The 18,524-nt window shown below is 46.5% G+C and overlaps 1 protein-coding gene across 1 annotated transcript in view; it reads left to right on the top strand.

The window, feature by feature from the left end:
* Window positions 1–852: 852 nt before the first annotated feature.
* ccn6 (cellular communication network factor 6) overlaps window positions 853–18,524 on the top strand; it is a 63,924-nt gene continuing 46,252 nt past the window's right edge. Inside the window, exon 1 of the mRNA XM_054732428.2 lies at window positions 853–1,037. Coding sequence (XP_054588403.1) covers window positions 993–1,037 — 45 coding nt within the window. The 5' untranslated portion in view covers window positions 853–992. The remainder of the gene's footprint in view (window positions 1,038–18,524) is intronic.

Below are 18,524 nucleotides of genomic sequence, written 5' to 3'. Positions count from 1 at the left end.
GCTTGCTTAGCATGAGGATTGCTGTAAAGACTCTGACACTAGTCAGTGACTCGATGCAACCTGCTGGGTTCCTTATATAGGAAACTTGTTACTGATTGGCTTAATGACCTGACCTTTACTGGAATGTTTACTGTGTGGAGGTTCTTGAGACGACTCTGGTCCTGATTTGGCGCTTTATAAATAAACTGAATTGAATTGGCACCACCAGTTCCTCTGACCACCCCCAGCTGGCAAGGGAGGTCAAGTGCCTTGCCCAAGGACACAACAGCAGCATTCTCTGGCCAGAGCTGGGATTGAACCTGCAACCTTTTGATTACTGGACAACCCACTCTACCTCCTGAGCTGCTGCTGTCCCTACAGAATGTGTATTTAGTAATTTTTTAGCGTCATTGGGTGTTGTTGAGGGAGGAAATGATAATAAGAATGGTAGTTTGGCCTCCCCTAGGGGTGATAAGTGTCTAAGACGTTAGTCTGGGGAACAACCCACATGGGTTAGCCATCACTGCTCTCCAAAGAGCAAAGGCCTGTTTACACTGAGCCACACCACACAGCTTCACCAGACTCACCAGTATCAGCGCAGTGAAAGGACTCAGTCATAAGAACCGAGTCACACACTGAGGTTTTGTACAGCAGTTTAAAAATAGCCCAGTAAGTCCTGTGCTGCATGTGTCCACGCGGGTCAAAGACGTAGCTCCTCCTGGCACCACCACCAACATCAGTGACATTCACACACCAAGAATAAACACAGGGGCAGAATTTGAAGGCCTCTGAGTCCTTCAGCCGTTATGAAGGCAAATATTTCCCTTCTGAATCTGCGAGGCAAGGAAAGGTGTGTTTGCAGATTCGACAGAGGGGCGCTTTGTCTCCCTTCTCCATCAGGTCCCCACCCTGACTAACTTTCCCTCTCCCAGTCCAGCCAATCCTCCATCGGGCCTACCTTTTGGCTCTCCACATTGCTTCTGAGATTTCAGACAATCTTTCACACTGAAGAGATGCTGTTGCCCCTCTGCTGCTCCATCCTGCTCATCTTTGCTCAGGTAAGAGGAGAAAACTCTTTCCACTTAGGCTGGACCTCTGATGCACTTCATGCCACAAAACTTTACTTTTACTTTCTTTGGGAAAAAAAGATGAGATGTTTGCATGATGTAGGTGTTTGAAACCTGACATCCACGGAAGAAGTGAGAAAAATATGTAAACATGTAATTAAACAGCTTTCCAAAGAGGTTTGGAAAGATTCATGAGATCAAGAGGAAACAAGGAAGAAAATGTCAAACGAGGAAGTTTACTTCCCTCCAAAGTGGGAATGTGGTCATAAAGATGCTGCTCCTCATGAGACAGCGGAGAGGATGGATCTGCATGGATGTGGAGTGGACATTATCAGTTAATAGATGCCTTTCACCGGTCTGACATAGTCTCCGGTAGTCCAGCCCTCCACTGCAGCCCATCAGGTGATTCATATGCATCTGAATAAAGCTTCATGTAACAAATACACAATGTACAAATGCATTGTAGCAGCTAAAGACAAATACACGTCAAACAAAGAGAATAAAAACTTTACAAACACTAATAGTTTCAACAAACTGTGCAAACCCCACAAATAACGTCATCTGTAAAGCAACCAGCTTTAGAAATGAACCACGTCAGTCATCAGCCGTGTTTAAGCTTCCTTGTTCCTTTGCTTGGGTGGCAGAGCGGTGCTTTCCTAACCAGGAGCATCGTGCCTCGGTTCAGAAAAAGCTAGAATAAATAAACCTCCTCTTTCCTGCTCAGGTAAGCAGACGAGGAGCTGCAGCTGCAGCAGACTAACAACCACTCTGTAACAGGACGCGAAGCAGCCGGCAGCTCAGGGGACAGACGCTGGCTGCACGGTGCAGGCATAAAGACGGGTGTGTGTGTGTGTGTGTGTGTGTGTGACCCGCAGTAACGGTTCTGGTGACGTGTGCCCTTGTGGTCAAGGGCACACGTCACAGAGCCATGCTGATTCGCATCTTTGTCAGTGTGAAAGGCAGGAGCTGTTCTAGTGGTCACACAGCGTAAACCTGCGTATCACGTAGACTACTGTCTCTCAGGGTCAGTCCATGCTACCAACTAATGTTGAAATATATGGATAAGAAAACTTCTGCACATGTTGGCCCAGCTCTACCCGTCTGTCGGATTCAGTAAGGGTTAGTGAATGATGGGTGGCCGGCCATAACAGAGCAAATGCTGAACCTCTGCCTGTTACAGCTGCTTGTGCTGAGTGAAGCTTCTCAAACCGAAGCTCATCAAGAACCTCGAGTGGTCTGGCTATCATCAGCTCAGGAGAAGTGCAGCATCAGGCGACCCCATTGATGACTGCAGAAAATGTACTTCTGCTATCGTTGACAGAGCCTGTTCATACGACATGTACCCACCAATTTACAAACCTAAACGGCCTTTCATTAGTCATTTTGTCATTTTGTAATGGGGGGGGGGCAATGCCAAATGCAGCAAGGGCCAGAGTGCCTGGCAGCTGCAGGCGCAGTGACAGCACATTCACACCTGGAGTGTAAACAGTCAGCGTGAAACTACAGCAGGCGTAAGTCAGCTAGCTCTGTGTCTGCAGCTGCACACTCCTCATTTGCCCGTTCGAGTACGGTTGATGATTGGTTGGTTGCAACAGAATCATTCAGCCTGCATGTGCACAGATCAATCCCCTCCTAGGAAGAAGCAGGCTGGGTCTTGCAATTCTGCCGGCACTATTGACTGGAAGGTTTAACAGAAAGCAGCTTAAGGTCATCAGAAACATTTCTAGGTGCTTTTTGGGGAAAATACATCAGTGTAGGTGTTCAAAAGGTTGTTAGGAACAGTGGCAGTCACTCACAGTTTGCTAAGCTGTTTAGCTGCCATCTGTGTGTGGATGATTCTGACCACAATGCTTGACAGCAAAGTGGAAAGAAAAAAGTCATCAGTACCATAAGACACCATGGACCAGATGGTGAGGACCTACACCTTCATGTGCCAAACACAGAGGGGACCTATGGTGCCGTTGTACATCGCTGGATGCATAGTTACACCTTGTTCACAACTCAGCACTTTAACTGTAGTTTGGAACCACTACTGCAACACGGTATGGGTGTGAGAAACCACCGATTTCCTTCTTGATCCGATCCCAAGTAAAACAAGGCACAGCATCAGCGGCGCCAATCCCATACGTTGCTCAAACATTTTTGATTGTAACATTTAAATAGAAAGTCGTATCTAGGTTATAGCTTTGTACAGATGAGTTGGTTTCTAGCTGGAAGACACTTTGGGTCAAGAGGCCTGACAGATAGCTGAACATCTTGAGCCTCCACTATGGACAGAGGCTGGAGCTCCGTCACTATCATCTTGTGTGTTGTTGCTCTTGGAGAATCATCTACATATAATAGAAATACACAGGTACCATGAAACAGGGTCACATGTTAATAAACGCTTCATCTTATTTAGACTAAACAACTTACTCTACAGAGACTTGTGTTAAAATTATCAATAAAACACAAAGTTAAATACATTTGTTTGTGGAATATTCAGCAAACCATCAGTCAAATATGTCGACTGAGAATAAAAACTATAAAATGTTATTGATTCAGTCTAATTTCTGGAAAGTTTTCTTCATTTTTAAAGTTTCATTTTAAATATTGTACGTTTTAATAACTGATGGCTTAGGTAACCTATTTTTAATTAAACAATAGAATTATTAAACGTTCTTGATTTCAGTCGATGATAATACTCATAATGCATTCCATACATTTTATTAAAATTGGAATAACTGAGATGCCGTAGTTTTGTACAGGAGACTTGTTGAATAACAGTGTCAGCTAGGGCTGAACTCAAAGGTTCACCAACTGATCCGAGGAGGAAACAGCAGTCACAGAAACGGGTAGAAAACAGGTGCTTTAATTTACAAAATTTAAAATAGTGCATCACCAGTAACTAAAAACAAAGTTTCTGTTTTTTGTAAAAATTGTCTCTCACTCACTGTCCAGTCCAAGAGAGCCGAGGTCCCCATCAGGGTCCGCCTGTGTGGCCGTCACACTCAGCTGTTCTCCTGTCACGTTGGCAGACTACAGTTAACCTCTGGTTATGGTCCTCCCCTCCGATTCTCCTGCAGCTCCCTGGCACAGCCATGCTCAGTGGACACGTCACCCCCCTCCGTCCCAGGCCCCGACCAGACACAGTGGCACCTGTACCGCACATGTGCAGAGAGAGGGACGCCCACGCTCCTCCACACTTGGCCGCCATCCATCCTCCAGGACTGTGCTCCGGGTGCTCCTCTGTTCTGGGGGGTTCAAGCGAATGTGTCCTCGAAACGCCACCCTCCAGGGTGCGTCTGTGCCTCTTAGCTGGCTCTCCTGTCTGCCATCCCAGCTGCTCTTTTCCCTGGCTCTTCTTCTTCTTCTTCAAATGGGAGATACGGCAGGCTAGACGCCTTCAAGGAGTATTGCTGCCCCAGCAACAATGGCCAATAGCCCAAGATTCACACCCTCTCGTACAGGCCCACCTTTCGAAGAAAATCCAAAAGTGCCCCCTCAACACGTCGATCTTCCAACCCCAACAAAGTACGCAGGCCAAACACAGTCACACCCACTGTCCCCGGGAAACTAAACAGGGCCCGCCGCTCAACCACGTAGAGACGACAGTGCAGTAGAACATGAGCAACCGTTTCCTGCTTCCCACAAGCACAACAGCCAGCCGGATGTCAACCCACCAAAAACAAACCTCCCCTAAGGTAGCTATGTCCCAACCTCAGGCGTGTCGAAACCACAGAATCCCTCCTCCCACACTCAAGGGCCAGCCCACGGGCACCTACATGACGTCACAGCCCGTAACACGTCTGCCCAGTCAACCCCGCATCCCAGGAGGCCTGTCACGTGTTTAGAGCCACTCGACCAATCTCAGAGCGACACTCTGGTAGACCCAACCCCACCCTCACATCCACGTTCTGATGCCACAGCGCATCCTTCGCAGCAGCATCTGCCTCCTTGTTGCCCACCACCCCTACATGAACAGGCACCCACACAAAGCTCACCAAACACCCCAATACCAACAACCTGTGCAGCTGCATCCGAATCACCGCCGACAGGTCAGGCCTAGACCGGGAACACTGCCTATTCATCACCAAAAGAGCGGCCGCAGAATCCAAGCACATGACAGAGTGGGACGGCAACCGTGCTTCAATCCACTGCAGGGTCCACCAAATCGCCACCAACTCTGCGGAGAACACAGCGCACCTATCCTCTATCCTACGACCACATCGATACCCTAAAGCAGGCACAGCCAGCCCCACTGCCACCTTGCCACTCTCCTGGTCCTTGGATCCATCAGAGTACAGCTGCAAATACTCCCCCAGCATTCCCCCACATAAACCTCAAACGCCCCTCCGCTGACGAGACCCCGCTCAAGAAAGGAGCAATCCACCTCAGGAACACACAGGCCACTCAAGGAATCCTAGCTCCACTGCCTGGCACCTCAGCAGATACGGAAAGCCCCCACGAGCCAGCCGACCTCCACACTCAAACCCCCAAAAACAGCCCAACAATGCCTCCGCAGGGGAGGACTCACCCATACCCTTGACCCTCAGCCGATACTGTAACCCCAGCAGCTGCAGCTGGTGGAAACACAAGGGCATCTCACCCACCTCAACAAGAAGGGCCGACTCCGGGGCCGAGCGGAAGGCCCCACAACACACCCGCAAGGCTGCGGTAGTAGTGGGTGCTGCCGATCCATAAACGAAACAACCAAAATCCAAAACCGACCTAATCATGCCCCTATACACTAGCAACAAGGAATTCCTGTCCGCCCCTCAAGATTTCCCAGCCAGGCAGCGTATAATGTTCAACACACTCCCCACTAAATTACGAACATGCACCCCCACGTGAGCCTCTCATCAAACCACAGTCCAAGATACTCATAAGAAGAAACCCGTTCCAGTTCCAACCCATCCAGTAGCAAACCCCTTCCAGAGACCTTCGTGTGATAGCCAAAAACCACAAATTTGGGTTTAGCGGAGGACAGCTTAAAACCCCAACCCCTCACCCAGGCCTCCAAACCCCTCTGCACCCCACGAAAAACATACGAAAGATTCTGACCACGTTTCCAGAAAGCCCCATCGTCAGCAAACAGAGACCTCCCCAGATCACCACTCAAGGAATCAAACAGCCCATTAACCAAAACGTTGAAAAGGACCGGACTGATCACACTACCCTACGGGACACCATTTTCCACCCCGACAGACAATGAGAGAGCAGAACCCACCCAAACCTGGATGGTCCTGTCATTCAAAAAACCATCGACCCACCGCAACATCCGCCCAGGTACCCCAGCATTAAACAGAGAGATCACGAGGCCCCCACCACAACATGTCATAGGCCTTCTCAATGTCTAAAATCACAGCTAAAACCACCTCCTTATTGGCCAAAGCCCTCCGAACATCCAAATCCAATGGTGCTATTGCGTCCATAGTATTGCGCCCCCGCCAAAAGCCACTCTGACACCGGGTAAAAAATCCTGACTGCTCCAGAAAGTAGACCAAGCGGGAGACGACCATATGCTCCATCACCTTGCAAACAACGGACATCAGGGCTATAGGCCTATATGAATCAGGCATCCCAGGAGGTTTACCAGGCTTCAGAAAAGGCACAATTACCGAATGCTTCCACTCTGCAGGCAACCAACCAGATTCCCACACTGAGTTGAACAGGAACAAGACCTCCTTAAGAAAGAGGTCACCCGCATGTTGGAGTAGCGGGTACCCCAGGCCGTCCCTTCCTGAGCTGGTATCCTTCCCAGATCGCACTGCCCGTTTCAGCTCATCCATAGAAAAAAGGAGGTTCAAATCCCGTGGACCATCCCCATCCCCCCACAAATCCACGGCAAAACCCCGCACCAACCCTTCCCGCAGAGCACATTCCTCAGCCGAAACATTCGCCAAACTATGGACCCTTTGGAAATGCGCCACCAAAAGGTCTGCCTTCTCTCGATCTCCGACAGCCACACAGTCCCCTACATGAAGCACAGGCATTGTGTGCCTCACACAAGCACCGGACATCCTGCGGACCAAGCCCCACAAGGAACGCACAGGGGTCGGTGGCCCTAAGCCATCACAAAAGGTCCTCCATCCAACCCTCTTCACCTCCTGCAGAGGTCACCACTGGCCACTAGGGTGTGCTGTAATCAAACCTCGAGGGAAAAAGGTGTATTCAGGGATGTGCCTGAAGTCACGTACATGTGACTATCCCCTGCAGGGACGTGCCTGAAGTCATGTACATACTGCTGCTTCTCATTTGGGTTGCTGCTGCTCAACCATCACACTGCTGTCTATCCATGCTACTGTTCGACTTGTATCTGTAAGTCTTCACCTGCTTGTTAAGCTAATGTAATGGTCACATTGTCAGTATGCATGCTAAGCCGCGCTGCATTTATTTACCTATCTTATCGCATTGCTTAGCTTTGGCCTTCAGCCCATGCTGCTGCTTCACACTGCCGTTAGCTTCTGCTCACTCAGCTTAGTATATCGCCGCAGGGCTCCTTCATCCTTGTCAATAAAGCCATTAGACATCGAGGAGTGTATTTCTTCATGAAGGAGCCATGGTGGTCGTCAGATGCTCCGTTCCAACCTGCACGTTCGCCACCGACGACGTGTCCGAGGCTCTCGCCATGGTGCTGCTGGCAAACCATGGCCTGGCCCATCAGAGCCAGACCGAACCCGCTGCGCCCGTTCGGGCCCCGGGCCTGCCTGGCCCTGCGCTGGATCGACCGAGAGTGGATGTCGGCATGTCCATCGAGAAATGGAACGTTTTTACACGCCGCTCTTCCGTGCTGGCTCGGGCATAGGTGATGCCCAGGCCCCCTTCCAGCTGTGTCAGTGTGCCGGTCCAGAACTTGGGGACAGTTTGCTAAAGGCTAACCCGGATGCTGCAACTCAATCAATCAATCAATCAATCAATCAATCAATCAAAATTTATTTATGAAGTGCTTTTCATGCAAATGCAGCTCAAAGCGCTTTACAATATTAAAAACAACCAAACAGCAGTCGGTTTCCCACCCCTCCCACACAGATTCACATAAGAGATCCCCTTTGTTTCTCTCTCCTCCCACCCTCAATCCCGTCCCAAGCAGATGAAAATCCTGCACGCACACGCACGCACACACACACACACACACACACACACACACACACACACACACACACACACACACACACACACACACACACACACACACACACACACACACAATAGAGAAAGGGCAGCTGACTGAGTGCAGATTTAATATATATATATAAAGAAGACAAAAACACCACCAAAGGAGCCAACTGCTCCGGGGGCACCAAGACTGGCAGCAATAGCCTTGGCAAGAGTAAACATGGGAAGCACCCCGGCCGCCACAGCCCACCGCTGCCCCCGGGGCAGCCGGCCCCCAAAGAGGACACACTAGTTTACTAATGAGACTATGGTAACAGTTAAGAAACAAATTAAACATAAACAGCTGATAAATAAAAATCTAAATAAAACACAGTATTAAAAGATGCTCAAGTAGAAACATATAATTACATTTAAATAATATTGTACAACAAAGTGTGAAGACTAATTAAAACTAATAATTATTACAAGTTAAAATAAATATGTAAGAAAATATGTGTTATTTATTTAAGAGTAGTAAGTAATAAAACACTGATAAAATATATGTTAAAAATAAATAAATAAAAAGGTAAAAACTGGCTAAAATAGATCAAAATCACTGCAACTGGACCGGTTGAGACTCTGCTGGCTGCCATGCGCTCTCTGGCTGTGATACAGGTTGCCACATGCGTTCTGAGGTCTGAACTGCTTCAACTACGCCAGGATCGTGACGAGCCCTTCCATGCATTTGCCGCCAGGGTGCGTGGCAAGGCAGAAACCTGTGCCTACAACGCTGTGTGCGGATGCGGGCAGTCAGTTGACTATTCTGATCATATTATTCGTGATGTTCTGATTAATGGGATTAATGACTCTGACATACAAAGGGACATGTTAGGGACTCATGATGTTCTGTGTAAGTCTGTGAATAATATTATAGCACTGGTGGAGAACAGAGAAATGGCTCGCAACGCCCTCCCCTCCTCCAGCATGTCAGCTATGTCATCGTTCAGGTGCAGACAAGCTATGCCACCATCAGGGCCTGCTTCCTCTCAGGCCCCACCAGACAGGTCTGCTAGGGCTATATGCCCTGATTGTAAAGTGTCTTTCTGTGTTTTTTCTGAGGGATCTCGGGGTTGGAACACCAAGCCTCATTGGCCCGGCCCAGACAGCACAGCTTGCTGACATATCTTGGTGGCCTGCCTTTTTTCAGGGTGCAATGAGACCGTTTTTCAGCCCTCTTTCTGAGGTGGTCTGCCTCAGGCTGACCAGGGCCAACACACCCACTGCTCACTGATAAGTTCACACCTTCCATTAGAGCAAGCCTCTGATTGGTGGGTAGAATCAGCCCACATGGGCTTAAGGCATGCTCAGTTCATTATCATTCATTATCATGCTGATTATCTAGAAGCTAAAAATGTCTCTGACTGCATTCCTTGCATACCTAAGCAAGGATGGGTGGAATCAACCGGGCCAGGCTGGGGCCGACTGGGGCTATCCGGGCAGGACCGACCAGGTACAGATGGGAATGGCCCATTAATTTGGAGTCGCTCTACCGTGTTTTTTGTGCTAAAAACGCCTGGTAAAACTTTGTTAGCTTCAAGTTAGCATGTAGCTAATGTCCCGCTTTTCTCCGATCATGAGCTGATGTAAAAGGCCACAGCGCCCGGTTACAATCGCAGCGGTCTGAGGCTCTGCTTGTAATTTAAGAAGAAGAAGAAGAAAATATCATTTCTATAGCGCCTCTCAAGATAAAAATCACGAGGCGCTTCACAAAAAATGTAAAAATATAAAAAAGCATTTAGAAAATGTTTAAAAATTTATTTAAAATGAGCAAAAATAGACAATTGTGATTACAAAAATGTTAAGAAAGAGAGAGAGTGAATAGGAAAGAGGGAAATCAGTGGATCCTGAGGAAGGTGGAATAGGTGGGGAGAGCAGAATAAAGAGAGAGAGGTGAAGAAGGTCATACAAAAGCCAGCTTGAACAAGTGAGTCTTCAGCTGCTTTTTAAAGGAGACCACTGAGTCCACTGATCTCAGGCTCAGGGGGAGAGAGGTCCAGAGTTAACAGTCCCAGTCTATATTTTTCTTTAAACATCTATTGACCTGACGAAGTTTGCAGCTGCAAACGAAACGATGCAGGTAAATAAAACCTTTCTGTGTTTTAAAAAGAACTAAAAGATGGAGTCCCAGTCTATATAAGATCTCTCCACAGGCGACCGGCACGACTACAGCCTCACACAGAAGCCCGTCTGCCGCGCAGATGGGATACCCCCGTCCGACATTCCAGCAGAAGCACCCCCCGGTCTGGGCGTCTTTCTTCTGGGTCTTTTTATTGAGTGGCCCTTGGACCATTACAATTGAGGACCCCTGCTGTAATGGGTCGTTTTACCATTTTTTGCAAGAAACATGCAGTACAGCGACTCCAAAGTGAAGGCACCTCCAGCCTGTCTAGCACCAAAATCATAACTAGGTAAGCTGCATGAGGATATCAGGCTTCATTGGCCTATCACGATCAAAGATCCGCAAGTCCGCCGTTGTCGATGCTCCGGGCTTTGGGAGCGTCTACTCGGCTCCCAGCTCCTTGTTGCGCTCCTGGCGCGATGTCGACTCTCCCAGTGAGACCATTAGATGGGAGGGGGTTTCCTATATGCAAAACAAATAGAGCTGTGGACAACTGATTGTGATATTTGTATCCATTGTAAAAATGTATTTTTCTGGGGATTAATACCCCCAGGGACTTAACAGGGTTCCACTTCAATCCATTAATACCAACAGTCGTTTCCTCCTTTGCACTTCCGTTCATTCACCTATAGGTTATTTACAACAAAAGGTGGTAATTATTTGCGAGGTGTAGACGTCTGATGAAGCGTCAGGTGAAAAACCTTAAACAAACATTTAGGAGAAGGCTCAATCAAGAATGCTGATCACATACCTCAAAATTCTTCCTCCATGTTCCCATCTTAAGTCTTGCTTTGTAGCTTATTTCATCAAAATTATCCGTCTAAATGTACATATATCATTTCACACCATTCAAAATCTTTTAAACACCAAACCCATAACATCTTTAAGGTTAAATACATGATAAACGGTGTCCAAATAATTGCTTCAGCTGTGTGTTTGTACACACAGCTGAAGCAATTATTTGACAAGTTATTAAGTTGTTCTAACTCTTACAAAAATTTCATGTGTTTCAGGCATACGCGGCCGGATGTTTGGCCGGCGTAAGGAAAATGACCCATTTAGCTACGGTAGCGTCAGTACTTGGATAAACCTTAGTGTAGCATCACTTACTGGTTGCTGCTCTGGGATTTCTCTCTCATTTGATCCACCACATTAGTCAGGTTGGCGGCACATAAACTGTTTAAGTTCCTGCCTTCCTGCTTATAATTTGCGCCCACCATGTTGTGCTTCCTTTATAGCCTCCGGCCGGCCAGCACACCGCACAAAAGTTCCTACCTGAGAGAACTTACAAATTCATGAATGAACTCATTGAATGAGGAATAAATACATATGATACACAGATACAAAACTTTTTTTTTCTTCCCCCGAGTTCATGGAAATGACTCAACAATGGTACATTCCAGAACAATTGTTATCTGGGCCAGCGCCATTTGCTTCTTTGCCTAGCCTGCTCTGCCCAGCTCATCGTTGTGGTAAGTTTTAACTGAATTATGGTAAAAAAAAAAATAGATACCTGCATTTGATTGTGCACTAGGCTGTTAAACTGTAGCTGTGATAATCTCTGTGAATTCTCTGTAAGGCCAAATCTGCTTCCATATCATAAGCTAGTCCAATTAGAGCAAATTAGCAGCTAGCTCTAGCTACAACACGTTCATTTTTCAGAGCATTTTCATGAATGTCAACTCTTTTACATTATGTAGAGTAAGTGCCACTGCTATGGTCCAATTCATATTACAAAGTTACCTGACATGTAATTGTGTTTTGTTAACATTAATACCAATCATGTTGACTAATAGCATGTTAGCTAGCAGAACCAGGAAACACGTGCTTGGCTCCACGATGCAGCAAAAATATCCCTCAGGTGATGAGTGCCTGTGTGTGTAGCAGGGCAGAGACATGGCGATATATATATTTATATATTTTATACTATATATATATATATATATATATATATATATATATATATATATATATATATATATATATATATATATATGTATGTATGTATGTATATGTATGTATGTTCATATATGTGTGTTTTATCTAAAACAAACTCTATATTAACCACCCTGTACCAAAAGACTTATTTATTCATTTTTAAAATCTTTTTTATATAAAACGTTCGCATGGGAAAACAACTATCAACTGAAGTATAATATTAATTTCATTTTTCTTATGTTTCAGAAAGGATGTCAGCATCCAACACTGTGCAACACCACTTGCTGCAGGTTCCACAGAGAAAGTAGGATACCGTACTTCCACCAACACTTTTTGTACTATTGTGTGTTGAACTCCATAATGAAACTGTGACATAAAATAATTAATGATCAAATTTGAATAAGTTAAAGAGCTCCTTCACTGAGAAACTATTAACTTACGATTTTTTAAAATGACTGGTCACTCTGAGTGTTTAATGCAGACTGAACATGAAAATAGTCTCCTACACTTATCTCTAGGGATGCACCGATGGATCGGCACTTGATCGTAATCGGCCGATAGCGCCCCTATCGGAGTTTTCAAAATAGATCAAAGCAGACAGATCAGGTAGGGTTGTCACGGTAACCGGTGTAGCGGTAAACCCCAGTAAAAAAGTTGACAATAATAATAACCGTCTTGTTTTTAAAAATATATATTATCTCAGTGGATTACCATGGCTGCAGTGTAGGCGCGGTGACCCTTACCAGCCACCGTATCATCTGCTGAAGTTGCCGGCGGCACATGCACACTTTGTTGTTTACAACCAAAACTTTCTTGAAGCTAAAGCTGAAATAATGGCCAAAGGAGGGGACGGCAGTGCTCAGGACATTTATTATCCCTCAAAGAAGACAAAGTGGAAAGTACGGGCTTCTTTTAGATATTTGAAGAATGCCGAGGGAGTTGATAGAAGACGGCTGTCCTGTTTGCAGCACGTGCAGAAAAAGTGTCTGTGAAAGGCAGCAACGCTTCAAATCTCATGACACACCTGCGTGACCATCACCCACAACTCTACAGTCAACGCAAGGCAAGCTAACGTTAGCGTTTTAGCTAAAATGCGTGATCCGAGGATTTGGGTTGAGGGAGAATGCAACGAGTGGCTATATAAAGCAGCCGCAGCGCCGCTACCTGCATATAAACCGTGTCGCGGACACCCCCATGTTGAAATGACGCTATGCATTACGGGGCTCCCAGGGGCAGATAGGAGTTGGTCTCTCTCCGAGAATAATTATGAATTTAACAACGATTACTGCCTGATGACATTTTCCCACATCTGCAAAGCTCACTGGAAGGACACAAACCGAGGACAATATTTTCCTGATATAGGGTTTATTACTCAAGTAAGGGTAAAAAAGTATCTGATTAGAAGGCTACTTGAGTACTGAGTATCATCTGATCTAATATTTTTAAAATGATGACATCAAACAGACATAAAATAAGAAGTTATGGGCAAATATTGGTATTTTAAAGACTAAAGGGGAAAAATGTAAACAAATAAACAACATAATTACAAAATAACACATTTCAGGCAAAATTTAGACACAAACTGAGGACAATATTTCCTGACATACAGGGTTTATTTAATTATGTGAAAATGTAACACGTTTAAAAAAAATACCGCGATAATACCGAAAACTGTGGTAATTTTGGTCACAATAACCGTGAGGTTAAATTTTCACACCGTGACAACCTTAATACAGACCATTTTAGATTTGGTTGCATTTCCTTTATTCCCAGATTATGTAGTTTGTAGCACTCATTATAATGTTGTAGAAAATTTCTGGCCAATCCACGTGATCTGTATCGGTGATCGGTACTGGTGATCGGCATTCTTTGGTATCGGTGATCGGCAGCAAAAAACCTGATCGGTGCATCCCTACTTATCTCCTGCATTAGCTTCTGATAGAAAATTGTATCCTACACTTGTCTCCTGCAGTAGCTTCTGATAGAAAACAGACGGTGACACTCTAGGATTAGAAAATCCTGACAGATCTACGTCACACTGTCACTAACATTCATGGACTCACCCATCTGACTCACGATGGGGAAGGCTGTTGTTGGTTTAGCGTCCAGGAAACAGAGAGCAGAGAACATCTGGGCTAGTAGAAGCTAACTGTTAGCATTAGCAATTCCACCACACAGCACAACTTATTCAGGCTAGTGTTATTTGTGGAAATAAAACACCAACATTTCAAGTTAAACACCAGGGGTCTCATTTATAAAACATGGCTTAGAATCCGTACTAAAACCGTACTTGAGCTCAGCAAAAAAATGTACTTACGCCAAGTAGGTTTGTGATCTTTAAAACATGGAGCTGCACGTAATCTCCGCTTTATAAATCAGAGACTAACTAGAAAGGTTCTCAGCTGTTTCTGAGTCACATCCCGCCCTCAACACGCCCACTTTCTGCCATAAATGGTCAATGCAAAGTGCCTTGTGAGTCTTAAGCATTTACATAAGCCGGCTCGTTGCTTTGAACAGAAAGCGGTACAAGTGATAATGCTGCAGGAATTCATAATTGTATTGTTCTCAGCAGCAGCACTGCAGGTAATCTCCATGTCCAAAATGTGCGTAAGCCAAGTCCTTAGTCAACTTTAAGTTCTGTGCGTTTACTCTAACAATCAAAATCCTCTCCTCCAGACAGTGAAGAACTGTGTTTCGCATACGTCAGTCCAACACGTAAAACAAGGTAGCTGCTGGTGCTGGTTTGTAGAAAGCTCCTTTCCTTTCAAGATCCTCTCCAGCTAGCAGACCTTAATTTTCTGGTTCTTTTCTGCCTGGGAGGAAGACCAGTAACACTCTCTTCCTGATACACTTCCAAAAAATGACCATTATTCAGTAGGTTGGTTTTAAATATGTTTATCTAGAAAAAGCATAGAAAATTGTACAAACCACAAAATGTGACCCCGAAGCCATCTCTCATGGGTTAGGTCCTATCTCTTAGAGACACGCTTCTGTGTGAAGCTAGGCAACAACTGTTCTTCAACCTGTGCCAGTCTCCCCTGGGGGGTTCCTCAGGGAGTCTGTTCTGGGCCCATTGTTGTTCTATCTCTATCTGCTGCCCCTTGGTTCAATTTTTTGGAAGCACAATGTCAATTTCCATCTGTACGCCGATGACTGCCAAATAAATGAGTGCTTCTCAATGCCAAGGAACCTCGCCTTGATGTCTTGACCCTGCCCCGGTTGCCTAGGAGATACGTCATCAGGAGCCGCCAAGACGTGTTCCAATGTTCATGTTCTACCGAGGCGTGTGTTTTCCATTTGTTAGCCATTTAGCTAGCTGAGCAAGGATACACAAGAGGTGTCTTGTAGCCTAGCCTTGGTCAAAACTTACCCAGAATACACTGCGGTATTTTCCAAAGGATGGCGGATGAGAAGCCATTAGCTACTTTGGGGGCAAATTTCAAGTTTAAAAGTAAGTCAACTAATTAAAAATGGTTTTTTTTTAGATACAATGAAGTTATCTACAGTTGGTTAGTTGCTTAGTAGTTGCAGCTTCGGTGGCTAGCGCGTAGTAACTCACATATATTTAATTTGACAAATATATACACAATTTAAAAAGTAAAAGGCTTGTTATATATGTAAATTGAAACTAATATATATAAAATATAACGTTATCGCCCGTGTCATGTGACGTTACGTGACCGCCGTGAAAGCTGCGGTCACGTGATGCAAGTCTGTTCCATTTAACTGTTTTCTTTGACCAAGGAAGGACAGCGTCCTTGTAAGCATTGACACTGAGAAACACCCAATGTTTCCTTCAGACAGGATTCCACAGGCTCAGTCAAGCAACTCCTGGATTGGCGAGAGCCATGGTTCCCAACCTTTTTCCCAAGGGACCCCTTTTTTACCAGTCAAATTTTTGACGACCTCCTCCCTTTCTCTCTTCCAGTACGAACAGTATTAAGAAATGATAAAATTGCTCAAGCACATTTTAATATGCTTTGATTTAATAGATAACAGTAATGGGGGGGGGGGGGGGGGGGGTTCCACAAAAATAAACAATAATGAACAAGAGTGTGCTTCTTGACTTGCAGAAAGAGAAAAAAACATAAACAAAAAACAAACAAAAAAATGGGACACAACAACAATACAACAAGATCAAGCTATCACTGTGTCAGCTTGATGAAGAAATATATAATCAACATTGTTTAACTGAACAATCACACGATAATAAATCACAGGGCATTAAGTGCCCAACATTGCCTTAAGACATGTGTTGAAAGTGCCCAAGTCTATACTTATGAGAGAATCATGTGAGTACCTGTGTGTGTACACGTGCTTGTATATGTAAGGTTTCTCTCTAGGAGCGTCCATTAGAGAGTGTGAGGGGCCACAGATCTGCCCCCTAAAGATGTACAGGAGACGGAGGGAGCTCCAAGTCCCAGAGATACAGGAGTTGCCCCAGAGCAAAGGAACTCCAGGGAGACTGCAACCAGAAAAGCCCCCGCTCCCCTCGAGAGGCGCAGAGGATCGCTCCAGGGGGCCACAACCAGCAGCCGGCAGAGTCCCGGGAGATATCGGCGGCAAGCCCACAGGCCTGCCCGCAGCCTCCCACCCCCTAGCCGGCCAATCCCGGGACCAAATGACCCGGGACCCAGGGGCGACCACCCCCGCTGGGGACCCAGCAGAGTCCAGGGACCCAGACCCCACCAGGCAGCCACCAGGATTGGTCAGGCAGATGCCAAAAATCTTAAACTACCTGACCCAGGCAGACCAAGGCACTGCACTCCACACCAGGTGTGGCAGGGAGAGGGGAGACGAAGATCTAAATCATCAAAAGAAGTCCCAGGAGAAGGGAGGAGTCAAAGGCCCCACCTGACATTTACAGTCATACACAAACACAGTCACACGCTCCCTCCCTCATGCTCACACATAAACATACAACCAAAGACTTACAAAAATGCACGCCGGACACCCACTCATGCTCCCCATACACACCCTATTAACTCTGGTCCCGGTACTGCTGCACATTGGGTACAACCATCACCGGTTACCAGAGTTTGACCCTTTCTACTGGGGTGCTGATGAGCAGGCTCCCCCGCCCAATGCTGAGCACAGCAATCCACCACCCCAGACCCCAATCGGACGGCCGGATCTCCCTCCTAGCCTCCAGCCCCAGGAAGCCAAGCGACAACAGAGGTGGCTAAGACCCCTAGTCTCCCTCCGCCTGCTCCAATATGGTGTTAGTGAGTGTTGATGAGGTGTATTCCATGGGCAGTGCGGGCATCATCTAGCCTATGCCAGCTGATGCCTTGCACCCACAGCCCTCAGTGTCTAAGTGCAGTTTAAAATTGGACGTGGGCACCGGCACTTGGGATGAGGCTGAGAAGTCCCCCTGCCAAATGCCGTTGGATGTGCTCACTCCCAAGGCCCTAAGTGTGTGTTTGCATGGAATGTCGTTGGTGGAAGTGTTTAAGGTGCAGATAAAATTGGGGGGCAGGTTGCCACAGGGATGCGGAAATGGGGTCCATACCCGCACTCCCTGACTTGTCCACCCTCCAAGGTCCTATGAGCATGTTTGTGTGATGATGTGAGGGAGCAGGAGGAGAGAAATTTGTGGGGATAGGGAGGGATGGCTGGTTGGGCTTAGCCCTCCAAGGAACCAGCTCCCCCACTGGCCCCAATAGGCACCTCTGTTGTCAAAATGGCACCCAGAGCACGAAGACCCCAGCCCACCCTGCCAGGGCCCAAAGCAGCAGCATCACAGAACCTCACGAAGTCCGAGGGCACCAACCCATTCCCACCCCAGCAGAATATCTACGCCCATCCCTACATTTGCACAACTTACGGACTATAAAAGACATAGGACATCAAGGTAAGGTTGGGTCCTCCCCCTCCTGGACTTCCCCCTCCCCTGTGATGGGACAGCAGAGGAGCCAAGGTCTACCCGAGGCCCCGAACCCGAGTCAGGCATTGCTGCATGTTCCTGCCTTCTCCCCGGCAGCATACATGTCAGGACCCGACCACACAGGGCCGGCCACCTCCACGAACGGCAGGATGAATCTGGTCGTTGCGTGAAGCGCAAGTCTTTGAGCAACTCCATGTCAAAACTGCATGTGTCCATATTCCTCATAGAATTTCTTCAAGAGAGAATTTGACTTGATATCCATGAGCTTGTCCTCCTCCTGAAGATAATCCACATCCTCTTCTTTTGGAAGAAACGGGTCCATCACCCATGCGCCTTTTGCGACGTGTTCATTTATGTCTGACAGTCGGGATTTATATATATATATATATACCGTAAA

This window comes from Nothobranchius furzeri, chromosome 9 (assembly GCF_043380555.1).
Source record: "Nothobranchius furzeri strain GRZ-AD chromosome 9, NfurGRZ-RIMD1, whole genome shotgun sequence".
Classification (NCBI taxonomy): domain Eukaryota; kingdom Metazoa; phylum Chordata; class Actinopteri; order Cyprinodontiformes; family Nothobranchiidae; genus Nothobranchius; species Nothobranchius furzeri.
The sequence above is the reverse complement of the archived record's forward strand: the minus strand, read 5'-3'. Positions and strand labels throughout refer to the sequence as shown.